The sequence below is a fragment of the Etheostoma cragini genome, chromosome 2 (assembly GCF_013103735.1).
Source record: "Etheostoma cragini isolate CJK2018 chromosome 2, CSU_Ecrag_1.0, whole genome shotgun sequence".
NCBI classification, from domain to species: Eukaryota; Metazoa; Chordata; class Actinopteri; order Perciformes; family Percidae; genus Etheostoma; species Etheostoma cragini.
Genome location: NC_048408.1, coordinates 2263365 through 2280823, shown reverse-complemented (window position 1 = coordinate 2280823; position 17459 = coordinate 2263365). Strand labels below are relative to the sequence as shown.

Here is a 17459-nt window from a genome sequence, read left to right as displayed (position 1 = left end):
ATGGTTGATAAATGGTTGATTTAGGTGAAATCTTAGTAGCAGCAATATCTTCACCTGTGAAGCAATTTTTGTGCAAAGCAATGATGACAGCACGTGTTTCTTTGCAGGTAACCATGGTTAACAGAGGAAAAACAATGATTTCATGCAGCACCCTTCTTTTAAAGCTTCCAGTCTGTTATTCTAACTCAACCAGCATGACAGAGTGATCTCAAGCCTGGTACTCATCAACACTCTCACTTGTGTTAACAAAATAATAACTGACATGAAGTCAGTTGGTCCGTTAGTGGCAGGGCTAAACTGCAGTGGAAATGTTTTTTTAACATCAAGTTCATTTTTATTGAAAGGAGGGACTTTGCAATTAATTGCAGTTCATCTGATCACTCTACATAACATTCTGGAGTACGTGCCAATTGCCATCACAAAAATTGAGGCAGCGGACTTTGTAAAAATGACCATTTGTGTCATTCTCAAAACTTTTGACCACGACTGTACAATCACCTGTAAAAACTATTAGAATAACACATGTATTTTTTCTTCTTTTTTTTACATAAAACAGGTTCATTTGATTAGATGCACTCAGCTTATCCTTCAAATAATAAAACACTATTAATCAACATTCTTGAATTTGAAACCGTAGAACATATTTTTCATTACTTTGACTTAAAGACATAATTTAAGAAGGCTTTTTATTAAATAAAAAGTAAGTTGAAATCATTCCATTTTGATGGAAAGAAAGAACTGCTGCCTCTTTTGTTAATAAAGACATTTTCTACATCGTGCTTTTTAGTAAACATAGATGTCTGTTTAAAATCTAGAGATGCTGTTTATGTAGATGTAGATTTTCTGCAGCGTTATGTTCTATTTGGAAATTAGAATTTCTAACAATCCAAACTACAATGTTAACAGCAGATAGATCCCAGTTTATAATTGGTTATGCAGGGCAACCAGGAACATATTTACTAATTTGATGTCTGTATTTTATATTAATTTTAATTTGACCATACTGGCATCATGGCTGTTAGAAAAAAAAAAAATTCATTCACAGAGCCATCATAGTTTTATGATAGCTTGTTGTTTGAAAACTTGTAGACAATATTTCATAACCTCTTAATTTCTACTGTAGTGACTAACAGCAGGAACATAGAAAATTCTGAGTTTTATGTCAGAGGTGAGTCAGTTCCCTTCAGCTGTCTGATTATTTCTTAAACCTTTTTTTCATAGAGAACAGATTCAATCCAAAGTTCACAATGTACTCTTTAACTACGATTACCAAGTGAATTCCTGTCTACCAGACAGATCCCCAACTCTCTGTTGTTTCAGTTGAAAGTTTGTATTACTAACAGCAATGAGGGAAAACGTTAATGTTGTGAAAACTAGAGATAACGCGTCAAACGGAGAGGCTGGCCAGTAAAGGGGGCAGGGCTTGGCTCCCACCGTGAACTCGTCTCTCATGAACCACCTTAGTTAAATAAAGGAGCGTTGGTAACTCCAGAAAATCGACGAGAGAGCAATCCAGAAGCAAGGATGGCGTTAGAGCTGTACCTGGACCTTTTATCTCAGCCGTGCCGCTCAGTGTACATCTTCGCAAAGAAGAACAACATTCCCTTTGAATTCAAGAAGGTGACGCTGATGCACGGTGAGTTCAAGTTGAGACTGACTATGGGAAAGTAACGGATCATTTACACAGCCTGCTAAATACTGACCAACTTTATTTAGAAGGCTGTTTTTTCTTAAAATGGTTAATACAGCGTTGATGGCAGCATCAGCTTAGTTCTCAGGTTTTCTAATCAGGTCTCCATGTTTTTGTGGATTGAAAAACAATACTTAAGTGGATGATTGTTGTAACTTGTAATTTAGATACATGTGTGAAACTGATAACGATGGGTAGAATTTGAAAGTATTTGATATCAGTTTCCGTTCCACACTGCTATATTGTGATTCTTCACTTTCCGTTTTCAGTTTCAGGAAGTTTCTTATCCACGTAGAGTTATATGCGTGTTGCGCAGCTGTGAGTCAGGGCCAGGCGTTCTGAGGAGGAAGAAGAAGGAGGAAGGAGGAAGAGAAATTAGAACTACAAAACTGTAATCCACACAGCGCAATGCCTGTGGGGTTTGAGCATGTTTTTCTGTCTCAGCCGAACCTGAGATGCCAAGGCAGATTAATGATTGTGTTGAGTTTAGTGTCAAAAAGTCATCATCTTAGTCTCGCATTACCAGACCTATCTCCACAGCACTGCACAGTATCTTCATCTTAACGTAATGTCTGTGATTCCCCCCCCCCCCCCACCTCAAACATCGAGTGCTCTTTTGCCATTGACTGCAATACTTTACATGCATAAAAAATGATCAAAAATAAAATCTGTTTTTGAGATAAAATTCTGATATTTACCACACCACTACTACCATGAGATCAAAATGTTTTCATTTATTTTCATGAACATTTGACATATCAAGCAAGAATTTGCAGTGGTTGTTTAAAGTACAGTTTACAGTAAAACATTTTCAGGCTCAATTTAAATAACAATACTTCAAAAAACTTGGCAGGATTGTTTGTGAAGGACAGTCTGAAGATGCAGTGGAGCAATTTTGGTGTCAAATGAGCAGAAATTGTGGGAGGAGCTTAGTAGTAGACTAAAAAAGTAATTGAATTTATTATTCTTGCACCAAAAAGATAAAAGCTTACGTGCAATTTATATAATCAAAAGATCAATACTTGGCGTCCGTGTATAGGACAGTCTTGCCACAGAAAATATCGCCCCCTCTTAATTTTTTGATGCCTTAACCCCATTCATAACCCAGTCATTAGATGCTTAAAATAATAAGAAAGAAAACTCTTTTTTTGGGCAAAATGACTTTGTAGTTATAGTATTCTTAGTACCGATAGTACCGGTTTCTACACTCAGTCAGTACCAAACATCTAATTGCTGCTGCTGACTTTCCCCAGGTGTGTTTGTGTGTGTTGGTTTCAGGTGATCAGTATGGAGATGAGTTTCAGAAGATAAGCTTGATAAAAAAAGTCCCTGCTCTGCGAGATGGAGACTTCTGCCTGGCTGAAAGGTAATTATTTAAATGTTCATCAACATCTGTCTTTAAAAGGTAATTCCCCTGTATAAACCCATGTGTCCTGTGTGGTAGTCATCAGTTATGTTTGCCTCTGCAGCATTGCCATCCTGCTGTATCTGGCAGATAAGTTTAAGACTCCAGACTTCTGGTACCCAGCTGACCTGCAGCAGCGGGCTCGCATCAACGAGTATCTGTCTTGGCAGCACACTGCTATCCGTGTGCATGGATCCAAGATGTTCTGGCTGCGGGTATGTTCACTGACACCGGTGGTGGTCTCCTATTTGTAAAAGTGTGTCTTTACCTCCGGACTGTAAGACTGAGGACGTGTTATTCTAAGTTAGAGCCACGGATGGAGGTTTCCTGCTGCTTTCAATTGTTCTGCTGGTGTGTGCAGTTAGATATGTCAGGGCAGAGCAGCAACTTCCAGGTCTGAAAAGTGAAGCCAATGTGGAAGTGCCTTAAACCTGTATTCTATTTTCTGTTGCACGTTTAAAAAAAACATTAAAAACAGGTTTGATCCTGAGGCTATTTAGCAGCAACACTGTGCTTAGGACCGCCCATGACAAATGTGATTGGTTAAAAAAAAAAGCCAATAAACCAGAGCACATTTTTCTCTCATCCCAGAAGGCTGTGTGGACTAGCCAGACCCTCTTTGCATTGCTGTGGAGGAATATCTGGCAAAGCGAGACAAATGCGGAAATGACCCTACTTCTCACTTGATTTGTTACCTAAATAAGCACACACCTATATTAACATAACCGGTTAGTGACCTACTTGTTAGTTTCAAGTCTTCATCAGTACAACATGATTTAGCAAATTATGGTTCCATTTATTTTTAAATTGACTACAAAGCAGGTGATTTCAAAGAAGTTTGTTGTATCCTATATCATTTTCTTTTCATACTCATCATCTGTGTGACATTAAATGTGCTTTGCTTCATGTAAATGTCCAAAAACTAAAGAATGGAGATTATTCTCTCACATCAAGAGGATAGTTTTACATGGAACATTGAAAAACCTCCCTGTAAACATCACTCTAACATTATCCAGGTTTCTGGGTCAGTTCCCCAAAGAGAAACACACCAGCCAAGTGAGGACAGAGGGCCAGGAAGAAGTTACTGTCCTAATGTGGACATTCTCTAAAATCCGTCCATAGGTCAATCAGTACACAGAACAGCCGAATTTTGTCGTGTGTTAGATGTTCAGAAACTTGGATAAGGTTGATGATACAGTTTTTCACTTTCTATTTGTAGGCTATGTTCAGGTTTCTAAAGCAAAAATATACAAAAATTGAAAAATCAGGGTCATCCAACAAAAAACTTTAACCATGGTTAACCTTTTCCTCAAAGCAATCTGACACAATCTGCCATTGCATCATGACTGAGGTAAAAATTATTGTTGCTGGGACAACTTTTCAGCGTTGCAAAGTCTGAGTATTTTAAGTATCAGTGCGGTGTTTTGGTCTCAGGAATCTCAAACTGGCTTTCCTGGGTTGTATTTCATTGTCTCACCAGTAACTTAACCCGGGAGCGTTTTCAGTCTAAATGCTGTTAAACGTAAAGATGAATCTAAGTTTCCAAAATCAGAATATGATGTGTACATAATTGGGATACCAGTGTGCAGGTAGTCTCTCAATGGCAGACCTATTATAGCATTATAAAATATTTTATAATAAATTACAAGGTCAAGTATCATGAAATCTCAGGATTGCTTGTCACTGACTCTGTCCCTTTTCAAGCCCATGACTAAAATGCACTATAAACATACTGTACTTATAATGTGCTATCATTTTATGTATTATAAAGTATTTTATCATGACTTATATGGTCAATTATCATGATCATATTTTGGTAAATTCACCAGTACTCCAGGTTTGTAAGGCGCTAAGGCCCATAGACTGTAATATCCATAAAAATGAAAGGACACAGACAACAAAGTAAATTGCAAAATGAAACATTTATAGCTTAAATATGTAGTTAATAACTCAAACCTTTAAATAACGTATGAATGAAAACAAAAATGGACTTTTAAAATAAAAGAGTCTTTAGTTTTGTTGATAGTCCGTTTTGTGATAACTTTTACTGTCTGTTTGTCAATACACTGTCTGTAGTTATTTAATTGTTACTGTTCCAGGAACGTGGATTTCACGTGTAAAATCAAAATATATCTGTTGAAAATGCATCATTGGATGTGAAAATGTAAAACTATTATGTCTCATGTGTCAGTGAGCCTGTGAAGAGTGGAAGAGACAGTGGAAGTCTAAAGGCTTATGATTGTAATGTCCTGAGTTTGAATCTCCACTGGCTTTAACCGTCCTATTGTCCTCGGGTCAGATTTGACCCATTTTCAAAACATTTCTATATCCGAAAATTGGGTTTCTCTCAACCAAAATGTAAAAAAAACTGTCTTCACAAGTAAAATTAATCAGTTCAGACAAAAATGACAGAAAAAGCTTCAAAAACGTCAGCAAAAAAAGGACATACGTCAAAAAAAGCGCAGAAAAGAAAACATTGGGAAAAGCTCAAAACATCAGGTGACAAAAAATGACAAAAACATTCCAACAAAAGTTTGACCCAGAAACACAAAAGGTCAACGGGAAGACAAAACAAAGGTTAAAATGAGTGTGAGGAAAGAGTTAACAGTTTTCCTTCCCAGCGCTACAACAAAAGAGAAGATTATGTGCTCACAAGCTGAACCCTCTGACTTTTGTTTTTCTCATTCTGTCTGGAGAAGTGATAAGGTTAAATTCTGCATATTTTCTAGTTTCCTTGACTGTCTTTCAGGAAAAACCCACATGATCTGCTCAGTCATTATCTCTGCCACATTTTGGCTATTGTTGTGGCTCAAAAATCTATACATTATATGGAAAAGTTTGCCTGTTTCCTTTCCCAGGGTGCCAAACCCTGCTTTGTCACAGCCATCTGCATTGGATACCACACAAAGGACCCTTGAACAACACAGGACCTTCACCCAGGAGACCATGGTTGATGTCCCATGTGTCACTGTAGTTATGTTACATGTACTTCTTTCTACCCCACCCACGATTTTTCCCTAACCCTATTTAGGTGGTTTTAGGTAGAGTTGTTTGAGTTCACACTAGTCATGTTTCAGTCTGCAAAGCTGCTCCCAGACAGTGAAATGTTCTCCCTGACCACCTGAGGACTCCACAGACTGCGGATGCTTTTAAATGTGTCCTTAAAACCCACCTTTTTAGGGGAGCTTTTGATTGAACTCTTGCCCTTTTCTTCATTGTTTATTTTGTTATTTATTTTCATCCTCTCCATGTGTTTTTATTTATAGCACTTACCTGTTTTATCATGTAGCCCTTTGGGATTTGCTTAAATATAAGGTGCATTACAAATTCAAGTTATTATCATTATTATTAATAATCTAATTGTCCAGCGAATTTTAAGCAAACTGAGTTTTTGGTTTAGAGCGAAGAAACTACACTACGCAAAGCGTAGTTTTGTCACAAGTTGCCATTAGGCATGGTTGCAAACCATGTTGCTAAATTAAAGAGTTTAGAAGCTACGTTCTTTGGTTGAATGAAGAGGGGTGGCATTGTACAACTTGGCCACTTGTGCAGAATACAGGTTTGTGGCAGAGACATTTGGTGCCAGCGAGACAACTGTCAACCGATGTGTATACACAAGTGTGCAGGCCCATATCGTTCAAGCTGCTGAACCAATTATTCATTTTACCCAATGTGGCTGATGCACAGGCTATAGCGCACTGCAACTCCACTACGCACCTTGTGCCACATGTATACTGGGCATACAAGAACCTTTCCTCATCCAATGGAATATAGCCTTGTGGGTTACATGTTTGCTTATTCAGGCAAAGCTGTTTCCATCTCCCATTTGGCGCATTTACCATTATATTGAAAAAGCAAAAACCACCTTGAGCAAACGTAAAGATGTTTTAGCGAAGTTGAGGATTTTTTAAAAATTTTGAAGTAATTTTGAAGTATCGCATTTGAAAATGTTGATGGAAACACATCAACATTTTCTAATGCGATACTTCAAAATTTGTATAAAAATATGTTGCTGGAAACACATCTAATGTTTGACACACATTCCCGATGTTTAAAACCTCTTGGTGTTATTCTTGATCAGGATTACGCCCACTTAAAACAAATGTCAAGAACAGTCTTTTTCATCTTCGTAACATTGCCAAAATTAAGAACATCCGGTCTCAAAATTACGCTGAAAAACTAGTCCATGCAATCTCTCCTCTTTCATAATGCTTATAGTTAGGGAGGAAGGAGTTGCAGCGTTTGCCTAGACCAGCGGGGGAGGGTGTATTGCTGCAGACACAGCACCCTGTCTCTTTTCTGCTTCTCTACATAGTCGTCAGATTCATCTACAAACCCATATAGAACTGGCTCAGGTTTACCTTGGATCTACTCTTGGTTATGCTGTTATAGTTTTAGACAGCCGTGCAACTTCTTTTCACACACAAAATTATTCCCCAGAGCCCTTGTGTTTTCTCACCCCCCAGTTCTCCCTTGATTAAGGGTGCAATCTCACGGTCAAAAAAAATGAACTGGTGTCTGAATCAGCAGAACATTCAAAACAAGGAACATAGTTATGTTTTTCTTGCAGCTCTAATTACTAATTCTAAGCATCTCCTGTATCCGGGAAACGTATAATCCACTAAAGAGAATGTGTTTAAGTATTATTTTCATTGTATCCAGGTACGCACCCTTCTTTTCACTGGACATACCATGTTTCTGATTATGGTATATAGACAGAAAGGAAAAGCAGTCCAATGAGAGTGGCCTTCTTTTTACAAATCACTTCAACACAACACAGCGGTTTCTACAAATTCTTTATGATTTTTTGTTTTGGAAACCAAGTCTTGCCGAGTCTACTCCTGAAAAGTGTTTAACAAGACATTTAAACAACACTTTGTATCAAGAACAAGCTCATTGACAGAGTTGTGTAATGTGTTATTTAATCTGTACTTCTTGTTGATTCAAAGTTAAATCTTGTTTTTGGGCTGTAGGTTTTGATTCCCAAGGGTCTGGGCATGGAGGTCCCGCAGGACAAGCTGGACGCAGCCTTGGAGGAACTGAACAACTCACTGAAACTCATCGAAGAAAAGTTCCTCCAGGATAGACCCTTCATTGCAGGAGATCAGATCTCCTTGGCCGACCTGGTTGCCATTGTGGAGATCATGCAGGTGAGCAATAACACTACGTTACATAATTTCCAGCATACTTCATAGGGAACAAAAAGGGCAAAACAGCATCACTGATCAGTTTCAACCAAATATTCTTTGGTCTAACTCTGCTAACAACACAGAATCCATCGTTAGCGTGGAATTTACTACCGCGCCTGATTGTAACCATTACCACCAATTTCCACCAACTGCGGAACGTCTGCGGATCCGCTCCAGAACAATGGCGAAGTCACTAGGTTTCCATTCAAGTCAATGTGTGTATTTCCACCAACTGCGGAACGTCTGCGGATCCGCTCCAGAACGACGGCGGAGTCACTAGTTTTCCATTAAAGTCTATGTGTGTATTTCCACTTACTGCGGAGCGGCTGCAATCCGACTGCGTCCCAGTCACCCGGAGCAGATACGCAGAGCTTCTATTTTTGCCAGACGCCGCAGAAATTCAGCACGTGGCAGATAATGGCGGACAGCAAGTCAAGCACAGACACAAATAAAATTGAGCATGCTCACGGCGGATCATGCATTGCACAACAAATTCGGAGCCGACACGCTGCAGAGCCAATCCGGACCGTTCAGTATTTGGTGGAAATCCAGGGTTAGGCTACCAACAATATTTCAACAGACTTCAGCAGTTTAGACAACTCACTCAACTGTCTTTTGTTACAGACGTGAACTGACCACAGTTGTCTCGTTAATGGACTTACAGCAGTTCATCTCAATCCACGCTGTAGAATATAGAGGAAACACAGTGGATATTTTATTTTTGGCATTTACAAAAAGTTGACTTGAAATTCCCCAACATTAGCCTAACATAAATGAAGTGAGGCCAGAGCTACCTAATTGTAGAAAACAGATTGAAATGCAGTTTCTGAAACACTGCCACAGGTTAAAGATTAGCATGTATGTTAATAATTTTTTCTTCATACTAAAAGCATTGGTTTTAAAATGATCTCTTTCAGCATTATATAAGGAATGATATAGGTTAGAAGTCAGGAGATGGCTGAAGAGTTGGCGTGTTCCAAATTAACAGTCCTTCTCTGTAATTCTCTCACTGCCAGCCTGTGGGCTCTGGTCTAGATGTGTTTGACGGGAGACCGAAGCTGAATGCGTGGCGGGACAGAGTCCGGGCCGCTATTGGAACGGAGCTGTTTGACGAAGTCCACCAGACCGTCCTTGGAGCCAAGGATAATATGAAACTGATGGACACCAAAACAATGGCGATCCTCAAGCCCAAGGCAAAGTTATTCATCTGAAGAGGAGAAAAATGGTTCTTTCCAAACTATTTGAGCAAAATGCCCTTCTAATTCCTGACAATAAAGAGATTACACATAACATCATGTGGCACTGTTGTTACTTGCACTAGATAATACACAGTAGCAATTTTGGTGTGTGCGTGCACTTGTGGTATGCAGAGCGGGGCCGGGAAGGCGGTCAGACAGTTCTAAACTCATGGAACATAGAGAAATGTGCTTGATGTCTGTGTCCACAGTCATCAAGCTATTTCTTTAATGCTTCACTGTGGACATAGTAAATGCACTCAGCAATCAGCTGTGCATCAGCTGTGCATGTTAGAAGACATGTTAGTGTTTTGTGATTTTGCACCAAACTGCGCTCTGTGTTTGTCTGTTATGATGATTAGTTTTTCACACTGTGACAATATGTTTCATTGTATGGCCCGTGCAGTGGGAGATAATGTAGATGAGGTGTGATATAAAAAGGTTCTACAGGTGTTGGCAGCAATGCTGTGGCTCTTTAAATGAAGTTCAGAAAGACGGTCCTTGCCTGAATAACGCTCCGATAGGTAGGTTGTTTAAACAGCGCTTCTAGTTGCTGTAGCAAATATGACGGGTGCAAAACAGAAAGTAATGTGACAAAGTGTAAGGGAGCCATATCAAACTAATCCAACAAACACAGGACTTTCACCCATGAGACTGGGGTTCATCAAGTCTCATTTGAAAATAAAAGTTAACTGCAAGCTGGTTTTAACTTAATGGGTCTATGGCGTTTTCATTGTCACACGCTAAACCGGAAGTGATTTGCGTCTGATTTTAACCCCAACCACGTTCTCTAAACTTAACCAAGTAGTTTTTTGAGCCTAAACTGACCAAATCGATCAATACATAATACTTTTACCTTAGCTTGTAGGCTACTAATTACAGGTGCAATATGCTTTATACGTTTTTTTATTAAATTAATAAATGACCACAATGTGTAACCAGATGTTAAGGAAACATGCTAAATTGAAAAACCATTTTAGTATTTTCTCCTTTTTAAAGTGTTTGTGTTTGGGTTGTGTGTTGGTATGAACTGCCAATTAAGTATACATGAAAAAACGCAAACCCAGTGCGCTACAGCTGCAGTAAGCCTAGTATAAGTATATGTCAGGTCTTGTCATTCTTTTTAGTGCTACTGTGTTTAAAGGTGAACCATTACAAAGTGCGGGCAAAAGGGGATGAATTTTGTTATTAAAGAAGCTCATGAAGTCGTCACTACTCAGAGCTATAGGACTAGATGGCTCAATAGAGCTGTAACTATCTGTCAGTACAGTGAAAAGAAACCTAAGGTTGTTCTTATTTTTTTCTATTAGTGATGAGTAATAGTCCAATCTGGCATTTCTGAGAGCCTTCCTTTTGGTTTTCAGACTGTCCTGCCAATCTAAACGAGATTCTTCCAGTCTGGTGAAACGCCATTTACTTTCAAGTTTTCGTGAGATTTGTTTTAATTTGCGAGTTTGGGAGTTATACCAAGGCGCTAGTTTCCTTTGCTTCATCATCCTCTTCTTGAGAGGAGCAACAGAGTCTAAAGTTGTCTCTAGGCAGGTCGAATATTGGAAATTCAGAGGTTAGACTTGATTATTCGTTCTCATATATGTGCTGTAGCCTGAACTATTTTACACTTCAGAATTTAACCATTTTTTAAACCTTTTTTTGTCCTCCACTGTTCACTTGTATTCCTTTTCTTATGTCTCTTCACTCTTCTCTCCCTTAGTTTCTCACTGCCTCTTCTTGCTCTTATATATTTCACTTCTCTTCCTGTCCAGTCTTCCACCTATCCTTCCTTTCCACTCTCCCTACAAGGACCATAACAGAACAATCTGACTGATTTGGTGAACTAATTACTTTAGTCCTAATTCCTGCTAAATAGATGGCATGTTAAAAGTATCTTTCAAATGTTAAACAATGACATTTGAGAATCAACCTACACAAATTAAGCAAGAAAACTTCTGTGTTCAATGAGAAACAGGCAAGCAATCTAATGTAGGCCTATTGAAAACAACAAGGCCAAATGAATAGCAAGGGAGTAGAATGGCCAGCCAGAGATCACCGATAGGCTGGTAACCTAATGCAGCTGTCACAAGTTTGTTATGAATAGTTTAAGTTTTAAATCCGCACTCTATTAAGTGGTGTCATTTCATTTCATGCCAAGTTACTTAGTTAAGTAGCCTACCAGGTAGATAGGTAGGCCGTAGTGGTAGCTAGTTCAAGTCAAACTGAAATGTATCTTATAGTATAATTGAGTGCCGTAATGGTAGTTTGTTAATAATGTAACCAAAAGCTTTTGCAAATTGTAGATCATATATAGCCTACACATATTGGTTAAACATTAAATAATATATAACATAGGCAATAACACTTGGGCTACAAGAACACCTTTGCTTTACCTGTCCTATGAGATATTGTGCTACTCATATCGTTACCATGAATCAACAGCATGTTATCTGAAAGCTTGCTAAGCACTCAACGCATATCAGTTTGCAATATTGTACTACTCACATTTGTCAGAGCTAGCTGGCTGAATACATGAATGAATGAATGACTGGATGAAAGGAGCCCACTGTAGCTGTCTTGCAAAGGGCAAAGGTTCTTCTCACAGCGCTGCCAGAAATATGGGCAATCTAGAACATCTCTGAGCTCCGAGCAGAGCTTGCTCTGGCCGTCTTGAGGCTATATACTATACATTTGGTCAATGTTTTCTTTCTCTCATTCCAATTTCATGTCTGTCAGTCTCAGTGAAAAACTGGGACATTTCCGGGGACAGGTCCAGCCAGGGACAGGTCACCGGAACGGGGACGTCTGGTCACACTAGCTGTCATTATTACATATTGGACCTTTAAGCTATTGCCTTTGCCATGTGTTTTAACACACACACACACACACACACACACACACACACACACACACACACACACACACACCACATGTCATCATCGTATTACTAAAACACAATTTCAGAAGGTACAATGATCATATGTAAGCAGTGTGAAATGGGGAACCCCAAACACACACACACACACACACTCACACACAAAGTAGCTGAAGCTCTCAGAAAAAAACATCAGTAGCAGAGCTTTGACAGAATTCATGATGAGATTAAAAAACAGTACAAATATTTGATCAGCATCAAGGTCTAACTTGGAGTCATTTCTGTTGTTTCATGCCAGTTTGGCATAACAAAAGTTGTGAAATGTAGGACAAGGCTATTTCCAATACATAGCACATTCCAATACAAGTAAACTTAAATGTCTTATATTAAAATGCATGTACTAATGAGTAAGAACATAATACAGGAGATTGCAACAATAACAACATTGGTTAGTTCATACTGTATCTGTCCACTATTATTACCTCATATTATTACATGCTACATATCCGCTCATAGAATAACTCGGCATAATGCTGGACACTCAACTTATATTTATTAAGACTAATTAGGGTCTAACCTTGGATTCTGCCAAAATATTTATGCACGCAATGGTTTTTTCACACCTAAGTTATTGTGCTACCTCGTGGTTGAAGGCAAGTCCACATTTGACTGAACCATTAGAGAGACTCTACAATCATGCATTGAAAATAATGGGCTAAAGGCCAACCAGATAACATCTTTGTCACATCCTGAGAGACCTGAACATGCTAAGATTTGCCAACTACATTGCATTTGCAAATTCCAATCTCATCTGCAAGTTTTTACATGAACAAGCAACTAAGGCTCTCATGGTGCAACCATCACAGATGTAGGTGGCTTGTATGTTTTTTTGCCTTATGTATTTAAAATTGTGGCGAAATTGTTTTCGCAACCCTTATAGAGACGGGCATTGGAAATTAGCAGTAGCTACAAATGCTGTTCGTGTTTACATTGGAGATTTGTTGCACACATATCTATGTCTAAGCATCTGTCCCTTTTCAAAGGTCAAAGGTCACTAGTTTTTCATGGATAAAATGCTTCTGTGCTCTATTGGTCTTTAAACACAAACTACAGTAACATAAGTATGAATGTGCTGTTTTGTTGCTGGACAAAGGTAACCAGAAGACCTTCCAAACCAAATACTACAATCTGTGGTCTATGGCAGCTTTCCAAAAAGTTGAATCAAGAATCAAGTCTGCTACTTGGAAACAGAATGTACCATTGTCTGAGGACACACATCTCTTAGGTGACTGAAGCATATTCCGATGTACTGTAACTGATTAGGCCTGTACAGGTGTTGTTCCTGGCCATTACATGGAAATATTCCAGATATCAAGTCGGATTTTGTCTCAGTGCATGATTGATTGATCAACCTTGTAAAGTGGAAGGTTGCACCTGAATATGTGCATAGACCTTATTTGGAATTCGTGTTCATTAATGGCACAATATTGCAGTGAAGCTGATTACATTTCCTTATGTTTTGGAAGCGTTTCACTCAGATTAGGCGGATTAGCTGACTCTTGATGCAAACAACACCCACCACTTTACTGGTACATCATGACAGCAGCCTGGATCTGATTCAAAAATGTCTTTCAAAATAATTTCAGTCGCACATCAGCTAATAACTTAGCTTAACCTGTCACAAGAAGCTCTGTGTGTGATGGCTAGTGTAAAGGAAGCACAGACATTTGGGAATGTGTCTAGGAGCACAAGCTGGTGCTTCTACGGCACAATTAAGGCGGGGTCATACCCATTTACTAATAATAATAATACTGTATACTTTATTAATCCCACAATAGATGCATAGATGCAGGTACAAATAACAGTATATTACCAGTTGTATACTTGAAATTTGGTTCGAATTAACACTCATTAAAGCCAAATCAATCCTGATAGAAATGGATGGATATCATGTGGCATGCGCATAGTTTATTGCCTCTAGATGGCAATGGTAACCTAATGACTGAAACCAATTCATGTAATCGCGCTCCAGTCTGAAGCCAGATCATGTTTTTGATGTAACAAAGGAAAATGTTACTTTGTATGCATATGTTTGTGCATCAGCATCTCATTTCTTCTGGAACACCTCTGGCGACATACAGTATGTGAAAGTTAATGATAATGTAAGCATAGTATGAACTAGAGGTCATAATGCAAGACCCATTTTAAGTCCCATATAATGTAAAGTAACTACTTTTTTATTGCCACACAAAGTACCTTGGGCTTTGAGTGCTTGGTATTAAGTCTATTACTAAGTTTGTGTTGATTTACAAACTCAGGGTGTACCAAGGTGACCCATTATACTTTTTTATATTTTCTGTCATATCTATAATTTAATTTAATTTTAATTTAATTTATAAAAAGCTCATTTTTATAGATTCACAGTTATGAAATTACAACTTTTTTTTACAACCCAGTTTGTTAGAACACACTTCATACAGGCCTGAAATACACACACACGCTCAGGTCCTGTACACATGCACATGCAGGGATGTCAGAGTGAGTGGGCTGCCTTGCTCAAGAGCACCTTGGCTTTGATGCCGCAAAGCCTGGACTTGTGTGGATGTTTCCACTTCACAGACAACAGACTCGGGAAAGCCTTAAAACAAACTTTTGAAGGCTAAAACGGTGTAGCCTACATATGCTTGTGCTGTTGAGTTTACTGTGAATTTATTTTTAATGAATTTCTCAGCTAATCATAATCTGTAAAATATTGATTTGCTCCAACCAATTGAGTGCTATCTGTGTGTGTGATCCAACCTGCCCCTTCTTTTAAAACTTCCATATGGATTTATTTATAAAATTCTGACCTTTGTTCTCAAATAAAATGAACGTATGTTAAATTTCACTCTGTACATTGTTATTTAACAAAACTTGAATGTTTTCTGAAAAGACATGCCTACTAATCCACATCCTAGTAATCTAATTCAATATTCTTTAAGGAAGGCATGAACCAACCATAAGGGTACACTGTAATACTGGTCACTTTTTTTCCAACACTACACCTGGAGTAAAGCTACAGTACACTGCATGCTCATATATTGTTCTTAGACTTATATATAAAGTTATTCCAGGTTTAAAAATTAGTCTGAGTTTTTTCCCTCTGTATAGATTCCCCAACTTGGCGCAGACATGCTGCCTAAACTCCACTCTGCAAGGCCTCCTGACAATAACTGATTTTATTCAGGGTATCTACAACTAGGAGAGTGTGTGGAGTTTTCTCCCTAAGTCGGAGCTTCTCGGGTCCAACACCTCACACACTCTTACTCTTTGGTTTCTTCTCTAACTTTGCAGGTCAACATACTAACAAGAACTAAAAAGTGTACACATTTTTCCTCTTTGTTTCTGCTCTTTCCAGAGGCTTTGTAAAAGCTGAGTTCAACTCAGTGTTTTAGGATGACAGACGTTAGAGAAGTTAGCAAGTTTTTTATTTACACACACAGCGCCACACAAATTTGAAGATAAATACTTTTGCACTTTTTGTAAAAATGTCCACCTTCTAAAAACTCTTGTTCCTGTATGTTTCTGTGCAGGACGCCCACGAGTTCCTCAGCTGTGGTCTGAATCAGCTGAGGTGTGTGTCCAGCGACCTGCAGGCTTAAGCATTTAACAAGGGCTACAGTTACACCTGCCCTGTTGATGCTAGTATCACCTTCCAGATGTTGAGCACCGGGACCTGCAATGGGTATGAAAACACAGCTGCAGACAGTTTTATATATAGAGTGTAGAGATTCCCCACGTTGACAATGTAATTGATTTTTTTCCATGTATGGTTGTGGTAGAATCCCTCTCAATCGGGATGTGTGATATCTATGACTGTATTTTGATTTGAATGTTCCCTTTATTCTGCAGATGTGGTTTGCAATCCACCCGGGAGGAGGACTGCATCGACCTGTCACTGGACTTGGTGTTTGCCGGTGTCTAAAGGAGAACTTAAAAGAAAGCAGCGCATCTGCTCATTTGCTCAGTTTAGTGTGATTTCCAACCCCCCCTACACTCATGATCACGCTCCACCAAATATGAATTCGTGTTAATATGTTTGTCAAGAAGATTTTGACATCATCCATCAAAAGATGTAAGCCAAAACCCGCTTCTCATTCCTGTTCCCCGATCAGAGAACCAACTGGAGTATTGGTGCGAGACGTCGTTGCAACATTCTTGACGCTCTGAGTGAAGAATAGTTCATTAAATCTTTAATTAACACGTGGGTGTGGCGTGGTCCATGTTTCTGAAATGAGCATTGTCAGCCATTTGGGTTCCTCAGCTCATGCTGGTAAGTGTGTTGTTGCATTTGGCTGCCACAAATTTCAACGAATAAGAATTAACGGTTTCTTCAGATGTACCATTAACATATATTTCCTCTCCTCTCATGCCATTACATCTGTGACGAAGCCCACAGGGACGAGAAGCCACAGGACATGTCTGACAACTGACTAACATACAATGACAAGGACGTCAGTGAGACTACCGGCACTAATGTCTGTCACCAGTGGCTGCTGCTGTACGTAAAACATATAAGAGAAGATCTCTGTCTGAACACTGTACATAAAGCTAACAAAAAAAATAATTATGCATCACAAACGTTACAACATTCTTCTGTGAGTTTTAAACATAGACTGTATAAAATAGGTTTTAAGTTCCTCCCAAGTGCTGCAGTGATCCACCATCTCTTCATTGAAGCCTCTATGTTTACAGGCTTGTGGTAATGAGCAATGTGCTATAGGTTCCAAACACCAACATGTTGTGAACCAGTGACCGAGACCACAATGAGTTCTTCAGCCTGCTAATGAGTGTCACGCTCAACTGGTAGTGTGTTCAGGGTATGTGTGCTGCAGACGGCTGAAACAATCCGAGAGGTATACAATATGTTTGTACTGTAAACACACATATTAATACCAAACTAAAATACTGCATGCCTAGGTTTAATTGAATAAGCATGATGATTCAGCCCTGGCTTTTTGCATAGAAGCCACAGACTCCAGTAGACTCTCTGTGGAAAACTGGAACAGGCCCAGAATCTTTAAGGTTGTGAAGA

The 17459-nt window shown here is 38.9% G+C and overlaps 1 protein-coding gene across 1 annotated transcript; it reads left to right on the top strand.

Annotated features, from left to right (window-relative positions):
• The first annotated feature begins 1393 nt into the window (after positions 1-1393).
• Positions 1394-9576, top strand: gstt1b (glutathione S-transferase theta 1b). The gene is made up of 5 exons (XM_034899457.1): positions 1394-1636; positions 2969-3056; positions 3160-3310; positions 8069-8245; positions 9301-9576. The coding sequence occupies exons 1-5, from the start codon at positions 1525-1527 to the stop codon at positions 9493-9495; spliced, it is 723 nt and encodes a 240-aa protein (XP_034755348.1). The 5' UTR covers positions 1394-1524; the 3' UTR covers positions 9496-9576.
• The last annotated feature ends 7883 nt before the right edge of the window (positions 9577-17459 follow it).